This window comes from Oryctolagus cuniculus, chromosome 10 (genome assembly GCF_964237555.1).
Source record: "Oryctolagus cuniculus chromosome 10, mOryCun1.1, whole genome shotgun sequence".
Lineage (NCBI taxonomy): Eukaryota > Metazoa > Chordata > Mammalia > Lagomorpha > Leporidae > Oryctolagus > Oryctolagus cuniculus.
The window spans coordinates 41,033,473-41,051,714 of NC_091441.1; the positions used below are offsets into that span (position 1 = coordinate 41,033,473).

At 49.2% G+C, this 18,242-nt stretch overlaps 1 protein-coding gene across 9 annotated transcripts in view; it reads right to left on the reverse strand.

The window, feature by feature from the left end:
* The window catches only part of FHOD3 (formin homology 2 domain containing 3), a 485,089-nt gene that overhangs the window by 69,574 nt on the left and 397,273 nt on the right, over positions 1-18,242 (reverse strand). For all 9 annotated transcript variants that reach the window (XM_070050270.1, XM_017344116.3, XM_017344114.3 and 6 more), the window contains one exon: positions 2,403-2,699. In XM_070050270.1, coding sequence (XP_069906371.1) covers positions 2,403-2,699 — 297 coding nt within the window. The remainder of the gene's footprint in view (positions 1-2,402; positions 2,700-18,242) is intronic.

Below are 18,242 nucleotides of genomic sequence, written 5' to 3' on the forward strand. Positions count from 1 at the left end.
CAGAAAAACTGCCACAAGGCCCCAGTTCCTGAGTCTATACACTTGGACATCACCACTTTGGGTAGAAAGTCAATGGCTATTCCTTGGGAGCAAAGTCTCCATTTTTGGAAAGTTATCCTTATTTGGAAGAATGCTGGACAATCTGATCCAAGAAAGTTCTGTTCCCTGGCTTATTTTTACTAAACCAACTTGATGATATGTTTTAGGACTGCTACACTCTGATATGATGAATAATTCTGAAAACTATTCATAACAAATAAAACATGATTTAGGGACAAACTGATCAAGAAGGCATCCCCTACTCCTGGTAGTATGATTACTATGATCACAATTAAATGTGAATAAGTAGAATTTTGGAGATTAACTGGGATATGACTTTGATGGAAATTAAGTTCATAGCAGCATGCCTAACATTCCTTAGCATATATATCTTTAAACAAAGATATACATTTTTAATACAATAATTCCCAAGACATAAATTAATACAATTCTTTGGGCTTCTTTTATTCCTTTGTCATACAGTTAACTAGCAAAAAACAGGTTAAAATTTAATAATGTATTCTAACCAGGAAAAACTGAAATAGGAACTATTTTGGACTAAACCACTGACAGGCCTTTCAGGAGATGTTTGTTCATTCAATTGTCATTTAATCATCCAAGCTTCATGTGGGAACCAACAAGCCATGCACAGGTCAGGGCACCTGCTGGCAAGTCCTTGAGGAACCTTCATGCTGCCCTGCCCATTAGGCTCAAGATAAAGGCTTCCTGATCATGGAACACACAAGTGCATGCCTGTGTAGCTCATGCAAAGGCTGGCCCGTAAGATATGATTCCACTGGAGGAGTGTCAGCGAGGAAGGTGGCATTCTACCACTAATAATACACAAATCACCGCTAGGAAAATCAACATTGTGGTGTCGCAGATTATATTAATCGTTTATGTTTCTATTACCCTATATGGTACCATTCCCAAGTCCCTGGGAAGTTTTTGCAGGCACACCTACATTTTTATTATCATTATTATTTGAAAGGCAGAGAGAGAGTGAGAGCAAGAGTACACACAAGCATACACACAAGAGAGCACACTCACGCAGGTGCCAGGGAGACAGAGCAATCTCCCACTTGCTAGTTTACTTCCCAAATGACTGCAGCAGCTGGGGCTGGCCCACCAAAGCCAGGAACTGGGAATTCCATCCAGGTCTCCCAGGTGGGTGGCAGGGACCCAATTACTTGAGCCATCACCTGCTGCCTCCCAGGGTGCCCATCAGAGGAAGTTGGAATTGACAGCAGAGTTGGAACTCAAACACAGGCAATCTCATATGGGATGTAGGCAGCCCAAGCAGCATTTTAACCACTGCACCAAACACCTGCCCCCAACTTATAACCTAATATTTTATGTGATCCCAGATTGTATCGTCACAGACCACAGGTGAACTGAGTATCTAGTGTAATGCCAAAAAGATATAATTCCATAAGGAAAAGATATAATTCCATAAGGAAAAGCATGTGCTTTTAACTAAAAAGAAAACAGTGGGCATGGGTAAAATATAGAAAGCTACTAAATTATGTATAATCCAATATGGCGTAAAAAATTGACCTCAACACACTGTGAACCACAACTTTATGGAAATAGTCATCCATTTCACTTCAATAAATCTGTTCCAGTGTGCAATGTCCAGCCATAGTGGCTTAACACCTTCTATTTTATTTTTTGTTAGTTTTAGTTTTATGTGCTATTTTTACTTATTGCAGAGGCAGGGAGAGATCTCCCATCGAGGGGCTCACTCCTCAAATGCCCACAAAAGCTGGGGGCTGGGCCAGGCGAAAGATAAGAGCTACAAACTCAATCCCATCTCCCCGGTGGGTGGCAGGAACCCAAGCACTTAAGCCACCTTCTCCTGCCTCCCATGGTACACAGTAGCAGGAAGCTGGGCTGGGAGTTGGGATTCGTATCCAGGCACTCTGATATGGGATATGGTGGTCCCGAGTAGCATCTTAACTGCTGTACCAAATGCCTGCCCCGAACATATCACATTTAAAAAATAAAACCAGTTTAGGGGGACAGATAAGAACATGACATGTCTCTAAACTCTGAAAGGGAAAAATGTGACCCTACTGTTTCCAACTGAAGGATCAGAGGGAAACAATGTCTCTTCCAGGGCCCGCACCTCAGGAAAAGCCCTCACTCTCTGGGTCCATCTCCCGCCGGGCATGGCAGAGGGCAGGGTTTGGGGGTGCAGCCTTCCTCAGCAGGAGGGGGTGGCTGGCTCACACTGCGGCCATGTTCCTCGTCGCCAGACCCTGGGGAGGCACAGCTGGGGGAGTGAGGCCAGCCTGCAGAGCCACAGCTCCTCTGCTCAGGGACCCTGGCAGGCGCTGAGGGAGCAGAGGGGTTGTACTTACCAGGTGCCCTGTCCCTGGACAGCTTGTCCTCCTTGTCCTCCCTCTCCAACGTGCTGCTGGAAGAAGAGATGCTGGAGGCGGAGCAGTTGTCCCTCTCGTTCACCTCCTCGTTCTGCCTCTCCTTCTCGCTGAGGGAGGCTCGCTCTTCCGGCTCTTGCTCCAGCGCCCGCTCCGCCTCACTCTCGGCTCCACCTTGGGTGGCGGCTACTCCCTGGCTGTCTTCATCGACAATCTGCCTCGCTTCGGCCGCTGGGTCCGGTTCTGCCTCCGGTTGAGGCTCAGGATCCCCGGCGCTCACTGGTGGAGACAACGACAGAGATTATATGGACAACAGGGATTTCTTAGCTGGCAGTGAATGAGACGGGACAAGTGGTTGGTTGCTCTTCTCTGCTCTTGGGTGGGCAGAATCTGAAGAGAGCAGCTAAGATTCCTGTCCCCTGACTATGCAGTCAGATATCAATGGAGGCGCTGCGGGGAAGGGCCTGTGCAGTGGACATCAAAGTCGCAAGTCAGCTGACCTTAAGGTACAATTAAGGGGCCTGATCTAATCAAGAGACTTTTATAGCAGAAAGCCTTCTGATTAGCAGCAGCAAAGGAAGTCTGGACATTAGAGGTACTGGAAGGATCTACGTCACTGTTGGCTTGCAGAGGGAGGGGGCCGCACAACAAGGAACACAGGTGGCCTCTAGAGGCTGAGAATGGCCTCCGGCCAAGAGCCAACAAAAACAGGGTCCTCAGTTCTGCAGGTGCAAGGAACTAGATTCTGCCAACACCCTGACTGAGCCTCGGAAGCTCCCGATGAGCGTTCAGCCAGCCACAAACTCAACTTCAGCCTCAGGGCACTGGCGCTGAGAGCCCAGTTCTGCCACACGGGAGTTCGGACCTGTGACAACTCTGTGACAGTCAACAGGCATTTCAAAGACTATGTTTGCACAAATCTGCTACACAGCAATAGGAAACCAATGCATGAACACTTTAGCTCTTCAAGGAAAGACAAACCAACCAGCCCAAGGAGACTAGCCACAGCAGCCTCGTGCTTTTCGACATCAGTGGCTGAAGCCAGGAGGCCCATCACTGCTTGGATTGCATTTGCTCACCCTGAGAAGACAGTCCACACTTCAGGAAGCTTTTTAGAAGAATCACTCATGGGCACAGGACTACCTATCAACCCATCAAGACTGGAGATCTGGGGTTCACACGAGGCACAATGCACAGGCTCTCACTCGGGTGATTCTCCGGGGAGCAGGGGAGCAGCAGAGCGCGGTTGATGCATGTTTTTTTGCTGAGCAAAGCTCTCGGTTGTGAGCTGGAGATGGGCATACAATGACAAGATCAAAAACCCTGGGCCAACTGCTGCACGCGCTGACCGGAGGAGGACAGGTCACTCCGAGAGGTAGCACTCACAGGTGGGAAAGTCATGCTGCTGGAGTCCTGGCTGTGGGCTCTGAGAGTTCTCGTGCTCAGACTCTAGGCACAGAGAGCTCCAAGCAGTGTCTGCACGCAGCAAGAGCTGGAGGAGACCCATCCAGTCGCTTGAAACACCAGCAGATCAAGGTCTCCAGGAACGAGGGGACTGGGCAAGGCACTCTGCTGGTTCAGACCCTGCAGAGGAAGGCTGGCAATGGTGGCCCTGGCACTGGCACCTCGAGGTGCGAGGAAGACTCTGGCCTCACTGGGCAGGGAGTGCAGCTGCCCTCAGCCTGCCAGCAAGCAGTCACTTGCCGGGACCAGCTGTGTCCAGCACCGCCACGCCTCATGTGCTCCCAGGCTGTGGTCCTCTGAGCCTGAGTCAGGGATTGGATAGGCAGGAAGCAGGTGAGGATAAAGGCCAGCCTCTCCCGCAATCCCCCAACAGGGGGGAGAAATCCCCCCAGCTGTCCTGTAGGGAAGAGTTGGGGGGTTGGGTGGGGCCTCCTGCTGGGACCTGGGGCCCCGAGGAAGGGGCCTGGGGACACAGGCCCTCAGCTGCTCAGTGGCTTTCCTCAGAGGGAAGGTTTCAGCCCGAGATAACAGGAGGACACTGCTTCCAGACAGAGATGCGCTGGCTGGTGGTGGCAGCGGGAGGAAGCCAGGGGGAGCGTGGTGAGAGGCCCGAGGACCGCAGGCCAGCCCTGCACTTTTCCTTAAAAGCAGAAACCAGGCTGTGTGCTGGGGGAGGGTGAGCCTGCCCCTCAGAAAATGTCCCTCTGGTGTCCAAGGAATTTTTATGGTGATTAATTTTTCATCTGCTAATAGCTCATTTAGCAGAGAGAGACCAAACCTCATGAGTTTCACAAGCAGGGCAAAAACAGACCTGTAGCCATGGTGGTGTCACCATTTGGTTGACAGAAAGCCCATGCTTTCGCACACATGTACTTCAGAATAGCCACATCAAAACAACAGCGTGTTTCCAACAGCCTAGCATGTGGCAGGCATTGAAGTTTTAACTGGTGAGCATATGGGGAATGCTGGCGAGTGTGCCTCCTGGTGGCTTGATCACTGATGGCGAGAAGGGTGAGCTGTTGCCACGGCCTGTGTCTCCAGGGAACTGCACAGATGGAGCAGGGGGAGCTGTGACCGATGGTTGTTTGACTTCAGTGGCATTGCCCTGGCCTTTGCCTGTATGGAACACATTGCATGCAGACAGTGACCCTGCCCTGTGACCAGCCAGGGGCTGCCTGAACGGCTGTGGCCATGGAACCAAGTTTCCCAAAAAGCCAACACAAGTCTCGGAAACACACAGTGCAACCTCACCCCCACAGGTTAGGGCCTCGCCATGGAGCCAGGCGTTACACTCGTGATTCTAACTATGGGGGGAGTTTCCTTTTGTCATGGCTCCTGGGTCCCCAAAACTGTTGTCTTTCCAAAATGCAGGACTGAGGGTCCACAGGCCCGAGGCACACCTGCAGCCACCCTCAGGATCCACAAACTAAATAGGAGTCACATACTCAAATCAAGGAAAACGAGCCAAGGTTGAGAGTGAAGGTGACAAAGCAGGGCCAGCACAGGTGGGAGATTATTCCTGCTAACCTCTATGCTATCTCCATCAGGTGGTCATCAATGTGACATGTGTCCTTGCTTCAGGAGCTCAGCAGTTGGCTAGGGACACAGGACATGAAAACACCCAAGAGGTGCAAGATGTACCCCGGGGGCTCAGGAGGGTAAGCCACCACTTGCGACACCAGCACCCCACATCAGAGCGCTGGTTTGAGTCTCGGCTGCTCCACTTCCAAGCAGCTTCCCTGCTGATGTGCTTGAGAAAGCAGTAGAAGATGGTCCCAGTGCTTGGACCGCTGCCACCAACATGGGAAACCCAGATGGAGTTCCAACTTCCCGGCTTTGGCCTGGCCCAGCCCTGGCTGTTGCAGGCCTCTGGGGAAGTGAACCAGCATTTGGACCATCTCTCTGTTTCTCCTTTGCATCCTGGCAGGGGGTGAGGCCCTGGTGAGGCCACTGGAGATAAAGGTCACGGGCCCTGCAGGGAGCAGCCAGGACCCTTGCACATATCCCGTGTCCGGCTCTTAACAAAACTCAGGAATGATAAGGGCAAAGGTTCCCCGGGGACCCACCTGGGTCTTCCCTCAGAGAGACCCCGTGCACCCCAGGAGCAGCACCAGGTTCACACCATCCTCGTCAGTTCTGGCAAGTACTTAGCTGCTCCACCAGGAACCCCACAATGCCCCTCCGTCCCCTCCCCGTGCTCATTCTGCAGGACTGCCCTCACCCGGCCCCCTCCATGCGCATACACAACCCTGACTTCTGAAGTCACTGTCCTTGAGCCAGGCCTGCTCCCTCTGAGCAGAGAGTACAGGCCCAGCACGGAGTCACCGGGCCGCAGGAGGAACCCCAGAGGTGTGTAGGAAAGTTCTCCCCAAATGAAGGCCTTTGTCAACACTGAGTGCTGGAAAGCACTGGCAACTTCCAGCTGCTCCAAGCCCCGTTGTGTAAGGAGCATCCCTCAGCCCCAACATGGGCATCAGTGGTGAGAGGCACCTTGATACACGACACAGCCCGGCTCCAGCATCGCAGAGCTGGCAGATGAGCACAGAACAGAGATCCTAAATGCCCTGCCATGGCCCCTGCTGGCAGGGGTGGTGGTGCCCAGCTAAGTGGGCACAGAGAAAGACCAGTCTCTCTACTGGCATCAGACACCGCACCCTGCACAGGGTGGCGAGGGTCTTTGGCAAGGCCTGGGAGGGGACGGAAGTCTCTGTGCAGATATGACATGGAAGGAAGAGTCTCCAAGGATGAAAAGGAGTTAAAGGGGGGAAAGCGGCCATGAGAATGTTCTGGGCAGCGGGAGGAGCACATGCAGAGACCAGGAGCACACGTGTGCTAAAGGGAGTGAGAGATGCCCGGTGCAGCTGGCACTCAGGGGGTGAGGGGAGACTGTCCATGGCCTGCTCTGTTCCTGACCTGGAACTCCACTCCGAGGGCAGTGACAGCTGCTTCAGGGAGAGCTAGGCCACGTTTGATTCTGTCCCAAAGGTCTCCTGCCAACGCAGGACCACGCTGCCTGCTGTGACGTCACAGGCATTGCCGTGAGCTATACCGTGAGGCTCCTGGTGGGCGAGGAGCAGCCCAGGAGGCGAAGGCTGAAGCTGAAGAGACTGCCATCCGAGGGAGCTGGAGAGCAGGAGGTGAGGAGTGAAACACGGTAGTAGCGGCGGCACAGGGTGAGGGACTCGGACCCCGGGCAGCGAGCTATCACTGCGGGAGCACGCGTGTTTACATTCGAGGCAGCGGGCGGTTGCGCAGGGCTACGCCTGCACAGTGGTGATGCAGCATTTTGCTTCCACTCTGAAATCCTCACCCCCGTCTACGGGGAGGGCTCTGTGGTGCCCCCCAGAAAGAATGGTGAAGGCCAACAGAGCCAGGCGATGAGTGGCAGGGCACCCTCTCCTGGACACGTACGTGACCGTGAGGACCCTGCAGCACTGTCTTCCAGGTGGGCTCAGGGCTCTACAGGGCTCGAGCTTGTCCGCAGCCCCCTCAGATAGAGCAAGGACACAAAGATCTGCCTGCATCTGCAGGGCTGTGCCGCGAGGACAGGATCTGCCCAAGGACTCGGGCCAGGTGCCCCGGCAGCCTTTCTCCCTGTGGGGGCGGGAGAGGCAGCGTGAGTTTTGGAAATGAAAGAAGGACATGGCAAGGAAGGCCTGGCAACGTTAAAGGCATCCCAGTCTGGGATCTGTCTTCCTGGCCCACAGCCCGAGACAGCAGACGGACAGCTCGGCATCGCCAGAACACACTTAGCAAAGACCAGAAAAATGCACTTGGCCAGAACCTGTGCTGACCTGACTCAGAGGGCCTTCACGGAGATCTTAAGGTTGGGAGAGGGGGAATATATAAAAGGAAGGGAAACACGGAACTCACGTCGTAAGCGAGGCTGCAGTAATGGGTGATGTATGCAAAGCGCAAGAAACACTAAGAAGGATGAAGCTCCCCACATCCTCAGAAGGAGGGAACAGGGCATCAGGTCAACCGCTTCCTATGGGAAGGGTCTACCACCAGACCCTGGTCACAACAATGAAACAGACATTATAGGAACGAGAGGGACCAGGGAATCAAGATGGGAAGCCAGCAACAGGGGGCGCTCTGCACAGAGGAAACAGCATGAACAGGGAACACAAGGGTCACAGAATGCAAGAGCAAGGCGGGCACAGAGCAGGCTTCAGACGCAGCTGGCTTGTCCCTGTCTCCAAGTCAGTGGTGCAGACACTCCCTCCTCCCATCTCTTCTCTTTGTCCCTCCGAAAGGCCAGCAAACCTTCCAAACCTCGGCAGAGAGATTAGACCCTGTGTGGTCTTCAGTAAAAACCAAAGTCACGGCGTGCTTCCCCGGCCAGCCTCTGGGTGCTCCTACACAGACACAGACGCAGCACTAGGGACCTCACTGCAGCATCTTATTTGGTTCCCACAATCACGTATGCAACAAAGAATAATGTCCCCAGGTGAGCAGTGCGGAAGCAGGTTCAGAGATGTCACGGAACTTGATCTGGGAGATATATCAGGCTCGATACCCTCAGGCTGCTCCCTCAGACCATTCTCTGCTTTGCACCCCGAGACTGGCCTCAACAGAGAATACCTCCTGCAGTGCTGATGGGAGTTGGGTAGGCCAGCAAAGGTGGAAGGGAAGAGGGGTTGGACTAGTTATACCCCTGCTCCCTTTATGCGGGGTTCTAGCTGGATAAAGGCTGAAGGGCACTATTTCTGTCCCATGGTCTCCCTCGCCTGGCTATAGCTCTTAGCAAGTCCCAGTTACTTGCCAAGTTCCTGCAGCCTTAGAAGTAGAACACGGTCACTGTCTCTGGGTGCTATACCACCCTCTAATAGCCCCACACCTCTGAAAACCCCTGCACCGAGGACCCTCAGTCTCCCTCTGAGAATGCACCATCTGGTTCCAGGAGGACCTCATTGTCAAGCAGAGCTCACGCTTAAAGAGCTGGGATTTGAACCCAGGTTGGCCTGTCTGAAAGACTTGGGCTGTTAATCACCATGCCACACTGTGTGGTGGGTGACTTAAGCCACAAACAAGTACAGATCATTCCTGAACACAACAACATATGGTGATCACGAACGTTTCAGTTCTGCTTTCACCTTGTCTCCTTGAGCTGGGTCCACAGCATCCAACTGGAATCTCATAACTGTTTTTCTTTGAAGAGATAAAATGCTGATAGGAAGATCTGAACTTCCTAAGTCTTTGGGTGACTTCAATCGATTTCGATCTGTGGTAGTGTCTCGGAAACTTTGCCAGGACTTGGCTTCCTGGCAGATCTCATGAAAACAAGGGGTGGGCCTGCCAGTTCTACAATAGCTGCAAACAGCACAGACTCCAGGGACCTCCCCGGTTCAGAGCTAATCACGGACACCATCAGCTTCACACTGCTGGGTTAATCATGTAAGTCTGAAGAAGGGCCCAAGTGAAAAAACGCACAACTTGGAAAATTGTTCAGGCTCTGCCTCTGATGTGGAGCCAGATCTTGCTAAGCTGCTCACTCACATCCACTCTTGCTCCCAAGCACATTTGGAGCTGAGGAATTCCTTCTGGAGGGAGGCAGTCTGTGCACTGAAGGATGCTGCCCAGCACCTCTGGCTTCTACTCACTAGAGGCCTATGGCACCAACCAGCCCCCTACTCCCTACCACTGCAATGACCAAAATGTCTCTAGACACTGCCAGATGTCTCCTGCAGGGCAAAGCCATCCCTGGTTGAGAATCACTGCTCTACACGTAGAGTCTCATCAGGGTAGGTGCCAACTCAGCTACTCAAGCTTTACCCACAAACCATGACACCACCTGCAAAATATTAATTCAATAGTTTAATTCATGTGAACGCCCTAAAAATTAAGTCCTGCTTTGTCCTCAAGTGACAGAGCTAGATTTTTCAAACAGGTTCAGGCCTAAGCTACCTCTTAAGATGAAACCACACATGGCCAAAATTACCTGCAAAGCCCTTTGGGGAGGTGTCATTTTATGAAGATCTAATAACTGCCCTCCACAGTTCTAATAATCAAGGTTGTCACTTCACTTTAGTGGAACCCCACAGGAAGCACTAGCCTCCATTCATGGGCTGAGTCTCCCCTAACACAAATCCTTAAAATCTGAAATCACACTTGATGCAGCAAGTTGTTCATTCTCTGAGAGGTACACTGGAATCGGAGATGGCTCTAGAGAAACAAACAGTTCCGGGTCCCTCGTTACATGTTCACACGGGGACACACATTTGAGTTAACTGTTGGACAAGATCACAAGCACCACTGATATTATAATTTCCACTTCCTCATCTTGCACCTTAGATTATGCTTCTGAGTGAGTGAGTTCACTTGGTTCAACAGTACCTGACATAACTCCACTGCAGCACCACACAGCATAAGAGATGTAGCCAGTTTCAAGTGTTCTACTTTACGTTATGACTAGAAAGTGGAAAGCAATTTAAGATTACTGAATCATTTACTGGTACATCATTATCTTGATCCCAAACCAAATGATCCAAAACATCAACCCTAGGTGACGAACACTTCTTCTGGTTTAAATGGTATCAGACAGTATCTACTCCAAAAACTTGAACAGCCTTCCATGCCCGGCAAGGCTGATGGGGGCTGCTGGTTTGATGGGATGGCCATTTTCATACAAGAACAGAGAAGATGAGGCTTTCCTAAAGGATAAAGACGGTAACCAGTTCTGTTCTGGCAATGACTCCCAAGAGCACCTTGAGCTCTCAGACAGGAACATCAACGATGTCAAAACAAAAACTGTTGTTTGGGGGAAGGGATATACTAGCATCAGAATGGATAACACTGAATGATACTATCTAGAAAAGAAGCTGATTGTGCCTGAGTTTGTTTTTGGTCAATTCACTGTTTTCAAGCTTAGCAGGATATAGTTATGCTTAACCAGATCTTCTAATGTGACTAGCAGCAAAAGTCATTCATTCAGTAAATACTTACTGAGACTGATCAGGTGCCAGGTGCTGTGCTATGCACAGGAAAGTCAGACACATAAAAATATCTTCCCTAAGATATTTTTCAAGCGAAAGTCATCTAGTAAGTCATAGCTAAAAAACACAGTGAGAACGCAACAACATCTAAAGAAAACAGTAGCTCTTTCTGCCAATAGATTCTGAACAAATTCCCATTCCAGCGTTAACCCTTCCTCACTGACATCTGGTCAAGAATGGATGCAGGTTTCCACTTAGTCAACACCCCAGTTTATCTGCCTCTGTTAGCAAATTCACAAAGGAATAGAGATCTGGAGTTTGAGTAAAATTCACTTAAAACAGAGTATACAATGGACAAAGGGCTTATGCTCCCCCAAATTATTCACTGTTAAATCCCAACTTCCCAGGTGGGGCCTGTGAGAGGTGATTAGTCACAAGGGCCAGGCCCTCATGAATGGGATTAGTGTCCCTTATAAAAGAGACCATGAGAGTTAGCTCTTTCTACTATGCAGAAAGAATGAAGCAAGAAAGCCTCCTGTAAGGTCCAGAAAACAGCCCCTGAACATGACATCCAATCTGCTGGCACCCTGGTCTTGGGCTTCCAGACTAAAGAACCATGGGAAATCAACATTGTTCATAAGGCTCCCAGTTTATAGTATTTTGTTATTTCCTCCTAAATGGACGAATACAATAAGTATCATAAAGGACAACTGAAAAAGTACCTTAACCATCAGTTTGTCAAGAATCATCCTTTGAATTTTCTCCATGTATTAGAGTTAGATCAGATTCTCAGAACAAAAACACCCCAATATATGACAATGATTTTCTTGAAAGTTCCCTATTAATTAGGTCAACATTATGGATTCAGTCCTTACAGAGTGGTCGGTATGGTCAAAGATGGATCTCTGTAATCCATGGCGTGTGTAATAAATTTCTTTTTGAGTACCAGGGACCTGGTTGACTTGGTAGATTAACATGTCTTACTCTTTTCCTGTTCGCTCATTCACCAACTCACACAACATTTACTGAAAACCTGTTCTCCAAGCACTCAGGGATAACAAAGATGGCTGAGGGTCTGTGCCCTCCCCTGAATGAGTGTGCCAAGGAGAGGGGGACCACTTGCGACCCAGACAGTGTGGTGAGCCCAGTACCCCAACTGAGGACAGGAGACAAAGGGTACACAGGAGAAGGATTGGGGCAGGCTTCAGAGAAGAGGAGCTGCTTCAAAAGGCAGAAGAGCCCTGTGGGCCCTGCACGAAGCAGGGCACTCCAAATCCAGACACGTCCAAAACAACATGGCACTGTTCAGAGCCAGATCATGGTTTGGCTTGGATGGTGGTTGTGGTGACAAAACACCCAGGGACCAGATAACAATGCATCTTGAGGGCCATGAAAGGTCAGAGCTTACATTGTGGATAACAAAAACACTCCAGGATTTTAAAAGCAAGGTGCAGATTTTTTTTCCTTGAGTTGCTGTGACGAACCTAGAAGAAGCAATTAATGTGGTCCAAATGAAAGATGGTTAAAGCTACGACCAAGGCACTGGTGACAGAGAAGGAGAGGGTTGTTTGAGAGAAAGCAACACAGCAGACATTTGGGGTTGAGTGGATATAGGATGGGCACCGAGGGAGGAGTCTGAAATCCCGCACCTCCTTCCCACTCACATAACTGCGGAGGCGGCTTCCCCAGAGAAGCGCCAGCCTCAGAGGCTCTGGAGAGGCATGCCAGGTTGGCAGCTGGTGAGCTGCACCACAGGGTCCCATAGGAGAGTTATTCTCCTTTGCTACTTCCATGCCTCAGTCTCTGTCTGGACATCAGACTGAAGAAAACTCACTGTCCCTATATGGAGCTGCCTGAATGTATCTGAAGCACTGATCCGAAGCTCACACTTGGGATGCAAGTCACCGATACGGAACCAACAAGACAGATTCCCTGTGAGCATCTCCAGATGCAGGCAAGCTCACTTTGGGCAGGGTTTTGCAGCTCATGACAAAATGAGAACAAGCAAGCTAATTGCTGCTCAAATAATGTTTTATTTACACGAAACAAACTCTAGGATACAAATTTGGTTATAAATCATTATAATCTAATGCTGGGAGATAATTCTCCACAGATCTCCCATATCTCTGCAATCATGCAAGCAGAGGCACAAATAGAATTTGTTCTATCTGTCTAATGATATAGCAAATAGCCCTGGAAGATGGAAACAGTGCCTCTCTCCAGGGAAAATGGCTTATTCTCCATTGTAATAAAGATAGCATCTCTCTTTGGTAGAAAGGGGAGGCATGCTTACTGCCTGCCTTCTTTTTTTTTTAATCTTTTTTATTTATTATTATTATTTTGACAGGCAGAGTGGACAGTGAGAGAGACAGAGAGAAAGGTCTTCCTTTTGCCGTTGGTTCACCCTCCAATGGCCGCCGCAGCTGGTGTGCTGCGGCCGGCGTACCGCGCTGATCTGATGGCAGGAGTCAGGTACTTATCCTGGTCTCTCATGGGGTGCAGGGCCCAAGCACCTGGGCCATCCTCCACTGCACTCCCGGGCCATAGCAGAGAGCTGGCCTAGAAGGGGGGGCAACCGGGACAGAATCCGGCACCCCGACCGGGACTAGAACCCGGTGTGCCAGCGCCGCAAGGCGGAGGATTAGCCTAGTGAGCCGCGGCGCTGGCCACTACCTGCCTTCTAAGTGACCCCTAATCTCAGGATTCTTCTTCTTAGTTCTGCACAGAATGTGTACAGGTATCACTGGGCGCTGTTTCACATCGCTGTGGGAACTGGAACTGGGGGAAATGGCCCAAGTGCTGACACTCACCCTTCATCAGCAGCCTGCTACTGCTATGAGAATCAAGTCCTTTATCTCTGATCCATGACTTTCGTGTCTTCTGCAAGCTTCTGTGAAATTGTGGCAGGCTACTTACCAGTCTCAGACTGTCTATGGTTCTTAAGCCCTAACAGCTGTCTGTGAAGTCATCCTGTTGACTGAACATAGCTCTCCCCTTCACCAGCTTCCCCAAAGCCATCCTGTGCCTTGTCTTTACTGGAGATTTATATCTTGTTTACTTCCAAAGGACTCAAAAGACTGTGTTCTTACACCATATTTTGACACATTAAACAAACTCCAGGCACTTGTCATTCTCTGCAGGGAGGAAAAGGGAAGGATTTGTTGTTGCTTTCAATTTTTGAGAGACAGAGGAGTGGCAAGGCAGAAAATCCAGTGATTTTTCAAAGGCTCTCGATAAAGTCCCACAGCAGATGTAACAGGCAGGGTCTCGTGTGAAAAGCAGAGCTTCTGTTTAATTGACAAAATGGCCTCAAGTAGCAGCAGTAGGTGAGTATGGGGAGGTGGGAGGAATCTAGTTCTCTGCCAACTCATGACACACCGGATGGGATGTTTCCAAAAGTTTTATGCAAGGGACCCAGCAGACATGCATGCACGCCAGCTGGAATTTATTGCCCACGTTTCTGACTTCTGCCATGTGGATTAGGTAACCTAGGAGAACGCCTACACCTGAAGGAGGCTCACACGTGGTACACGGCAAAGGTGACAAAGATGCTCACACAACGGTAACAGCAAGCCAGAGTACTGGATGGATGTCCACATGACCCTGACCACTCAAAACACTGAACATTTCCGATAGAACTATTTGTCTACACTTGCTCTCTAGGGTTGAAGGTCAAGAAGCTAGAGGAACTCTCATATTTGCCAGGACTTGGAATGCTTGGATCTGAGAGAGGAAATGTGAGCACACCATTGTCAATAATTTCCATAAATGCTAGTGGTCAGACAAGGGCTATCGCGGCCATGTTTTATATCTCCAGGGCTAAAAGATGAGGCATTTAGAAATAGCTAGGAATCTGAGACAGGCGTCATGGCACAGTGGGTTAAGCCATGGCTTAGGGCATCAGCATTCCACATGGAGCACTCGTTGGAGTCCCAGCTTTCCTGCTTCCAATCCAGTTCCCTGCTAATGTGCCTGGGAAAACAGCAGATGGTGGTCCAAGTACTTGGGCCCCTGACATCCACATGGGAAATGAGGATAGAGTTCTTGGCTCCTGGTTTCAGCCTGGCCCAGCTCTGGCAGCTGCAGCCATTTGGGTAGTAGACCAGAGATGGAAGAGAGATAAACAGACAGACAGATCTCTCTCTCTATCCCCCTCTTGATCTCTCCCTTTCTGTTTGCCACTCTGCATTTCAAATAAATAACTCTTAAAAAAAAAAAAAAACCACAGAAATGCCTAGGAATCTAATTATATGTAAAAACAAAAACAAAAACCAAAGCCACAACTGTTGAACATATTTTCCCCCAACATAAAATCAATATTGTCTGGCAAGATCTACAAATGCATCTCGGAAGTGTTATTTCTGTGTACAATATGCAGAGGGCCAAGCTCACCATGATAAAGATAACCTAGCTGTGCTACGGCCAGGTTAGTGGGCAAAAGCCACTTAGCCACTCTTAAGGGCAGCTTCGTTTCCCTGGGGAAGGCTGTTTCTCTCCACCTGGCCTTAGGAGGGTCTTGTCCGTGCAAGGCCATGAACAAACAGGACACACAGCTGTAGTTCTTCAGGGAAGAACATCCCACAGGTACCATCACTGACATCTGCTTTTCACATGAGCGTCCTCTACTTTCATGAAGAAGATACCTGGCTCTGACGTATAGTGGGACAACAGGCTACCTGGCAATAGTGACTTTGCTTATGGGTACCTGGATTATCAATATTTTTAATCATCACAGCAACTGTATCAGGAATCACACTGAAGAACTCCATCCCAGTAAGAACACTGCACCTGGTTATTGAGCATAACAATGGCTCCCCGAGTCATTTGCAAGTTTCTTAAGATAGGAAATAAACTTGTTGTTCTTATGGAAACCCTAAAAGCTCAGTGACAGGAAGGAGAGGAGAGATCAGAGCAAGAGATGAGGAGAGAAGCCCTTTCAGGCTGACCTGCACTTTGTACTGAGTGCTCCGTTGATTACACATGCTGTGTCCTTCCCTCACGTGGGCCTGCTAGCTTTACACAGAGGAAAAACACTGAAACCATCACACCGAATCCAGACAGTATTGGGATACACATCTGCTGTGAGCCACAAGAGGGCCAGATGGAAAAATGATTCAAGCACACACCAACTTGGTGGTGAGGGTTAGTGGCATCGTTTATACAAAAGTTGCAGCAGATTCAGCTGGGAAGGGTTTTGGCTCAAAGATCACACTAGGTGGCACATAATGCTATTGGTATTTAACCATCAGCCTTTCCCTTTAAAAAGTATGTTTTGTAAGAGAGGAAAAAAAAATTTTTCCCTTATCTTTTATTTTCAAAAGTTCTCCAGAATCTGAGTAAGGAGTTGAAATAAAAAACTTATAAAATGATGTTTAATCCTGAGGTTTATATGTGTAGTTTTCAAAAACTTTTGGAAGGGATAAATATTTTGGGGGAAGGACTGTATGTGGATTTCTGGGATTTTTTTTGGCACCAAAATAAACTAATCTCTTTAAATTTTTCCATGAACTTTTTGATGTCTACTCATGTAAATCATTTTTCCTCTCCTTGCACATCTGAGTGATTCTGAGATGCAGGCAATGACATTTGCAGACCTCGAGAGGGTGAACACAGGGACGGTGTGGCCTTAATGTGAACATGACCACAAGTCGAGTGGACCTGTCACTGGGACGGGAGCCGAACACTGGGTTCTGCTCCTACGGCTGGGCCACAAAGAGCTGGGGCTGATCCGAGCCTCAGTAAAATACATACAGCAACATTTTCCTGACCGATTCCGATGCATGTCAAGGCATTAAGTATCAGCATCTGGGAGGAAGGGGCAGAGCACCTCGCAACATCAAGGACAAAGACAGACAGTGAGCCAGGGCCTGGCACGTGGGGACCACACAGTGCCAGGTGTTTGGTGCAGGAAAACATCTGGATGGGCCATCAGATTTTTTATTCTTCCTCCAGATGTGGGGATATTGTAAATAGTAGGGATAAGCAAAAAATTACTTTGAACATTGGAAAATGGGGCCTGGTGAAAGTCATAGACTATTGACTGGTTGCTAGCGAGATGTCTCAGAGGATAACAAACCGGGATGAGAAAAATGCTCTGTCATGACAACTCGGCATTTCTGTCACAAAAGCAAAAAATCTCCAACCCAGAAGCCTCAGCAGATCTTTCTGAGACGAACCTCTTACAGGATGTCTTTTTATACACTTATCATTCTCGGTTTCACAAATCAGTTACACACTGGGACAAGGAAGTTCGTATACTTGCTTGTTCTAACTAGTATGGACTACAATCACTTATCATAAGATTAACAGTTCTTCTAGACCCCAAAAGAGCCATTGCTTCTGTCCTCCCCAGGAGAGATGTGAACATCACCTGCTGCTATTCTAACTGGTAATTGTGCACAAGTTCAAGTCTCGGATTCCTTTTTCAAATGCAGACAGTTCTTACTGTATGATACCTGTAGCTCTGTTCATCACTGCTCTGTAAAGGAAAATCACACTTGCTGCTGATCTTTCTCAAAGTCTTCTGAAATAACTTTACACTTCTCCCAAATGCACAGTGTATATGCAAGACAAGTATTTTCTGTAATGTCACTGTGTTTTAAAATATTCTCCCGTTTTCATTAGATGGAATAGTCTCAAGTTCAGCTACAACTGGGCAGAATCCTTGAGAAACTGTCTTCTGAGACAAACATCAAGCAGATTAAAACTTTAAGGACAGACATTATTTGTAGACACTGGCAGTCCCCTCGCAGCTTGGGGCTGTTCTGTGTACCACACTTTAGACAAACATTCTGTAAACTTGGGGAGGTGCCACTGAGGGTTAAAAGTCCCAAGAGTTAGTGCTGAATCACAGCCTTATAGGGGGTGTTTCTTGTATTGCCTCTACAAATGCCACAGTGCAGATAAAGCAATGATAAGAAGCAGGGCTTGCACAGTACGCGGCTGTTATAGAACAGTCTGTTTTCCCGACTCTCAGTCTTTTCCGACCCCCATTACTCATCTGTGACAGAGCTATCTGCCCGGGACAGTCCTCCACAGCTCAGGTAGCAGCAATAACTGGACGTGATGGAAAGCTGCGAGGGCGCCAGCCCGTTTCTGCAGAATGAGCCCCGAGCATGGGGAGCCAGCAAAGCGTCGTTCCACTCCATCCAGTTCTGCTGAGATCATGGAGTCCTGTCTTGTTATATTCAAGTTTACGCCATATTTAGTCAACCCTCCTAGAGTTAAAGCATAGTGACTCTGCTGTCTCCAGCTGGCCAGATCTCCATCAGACTGTAAGCCACAACACTGGATTAAACCAAACACGGCCAGGGACAGGGTTAATCAATACGCTTTGTGAAGTGTCCGTGTCTCAGACCATCTTCTGTGTCAGTGTGGAAGCAAACGGCCCCACGATGCACACAGCAGTGGAGACAGCTGATAT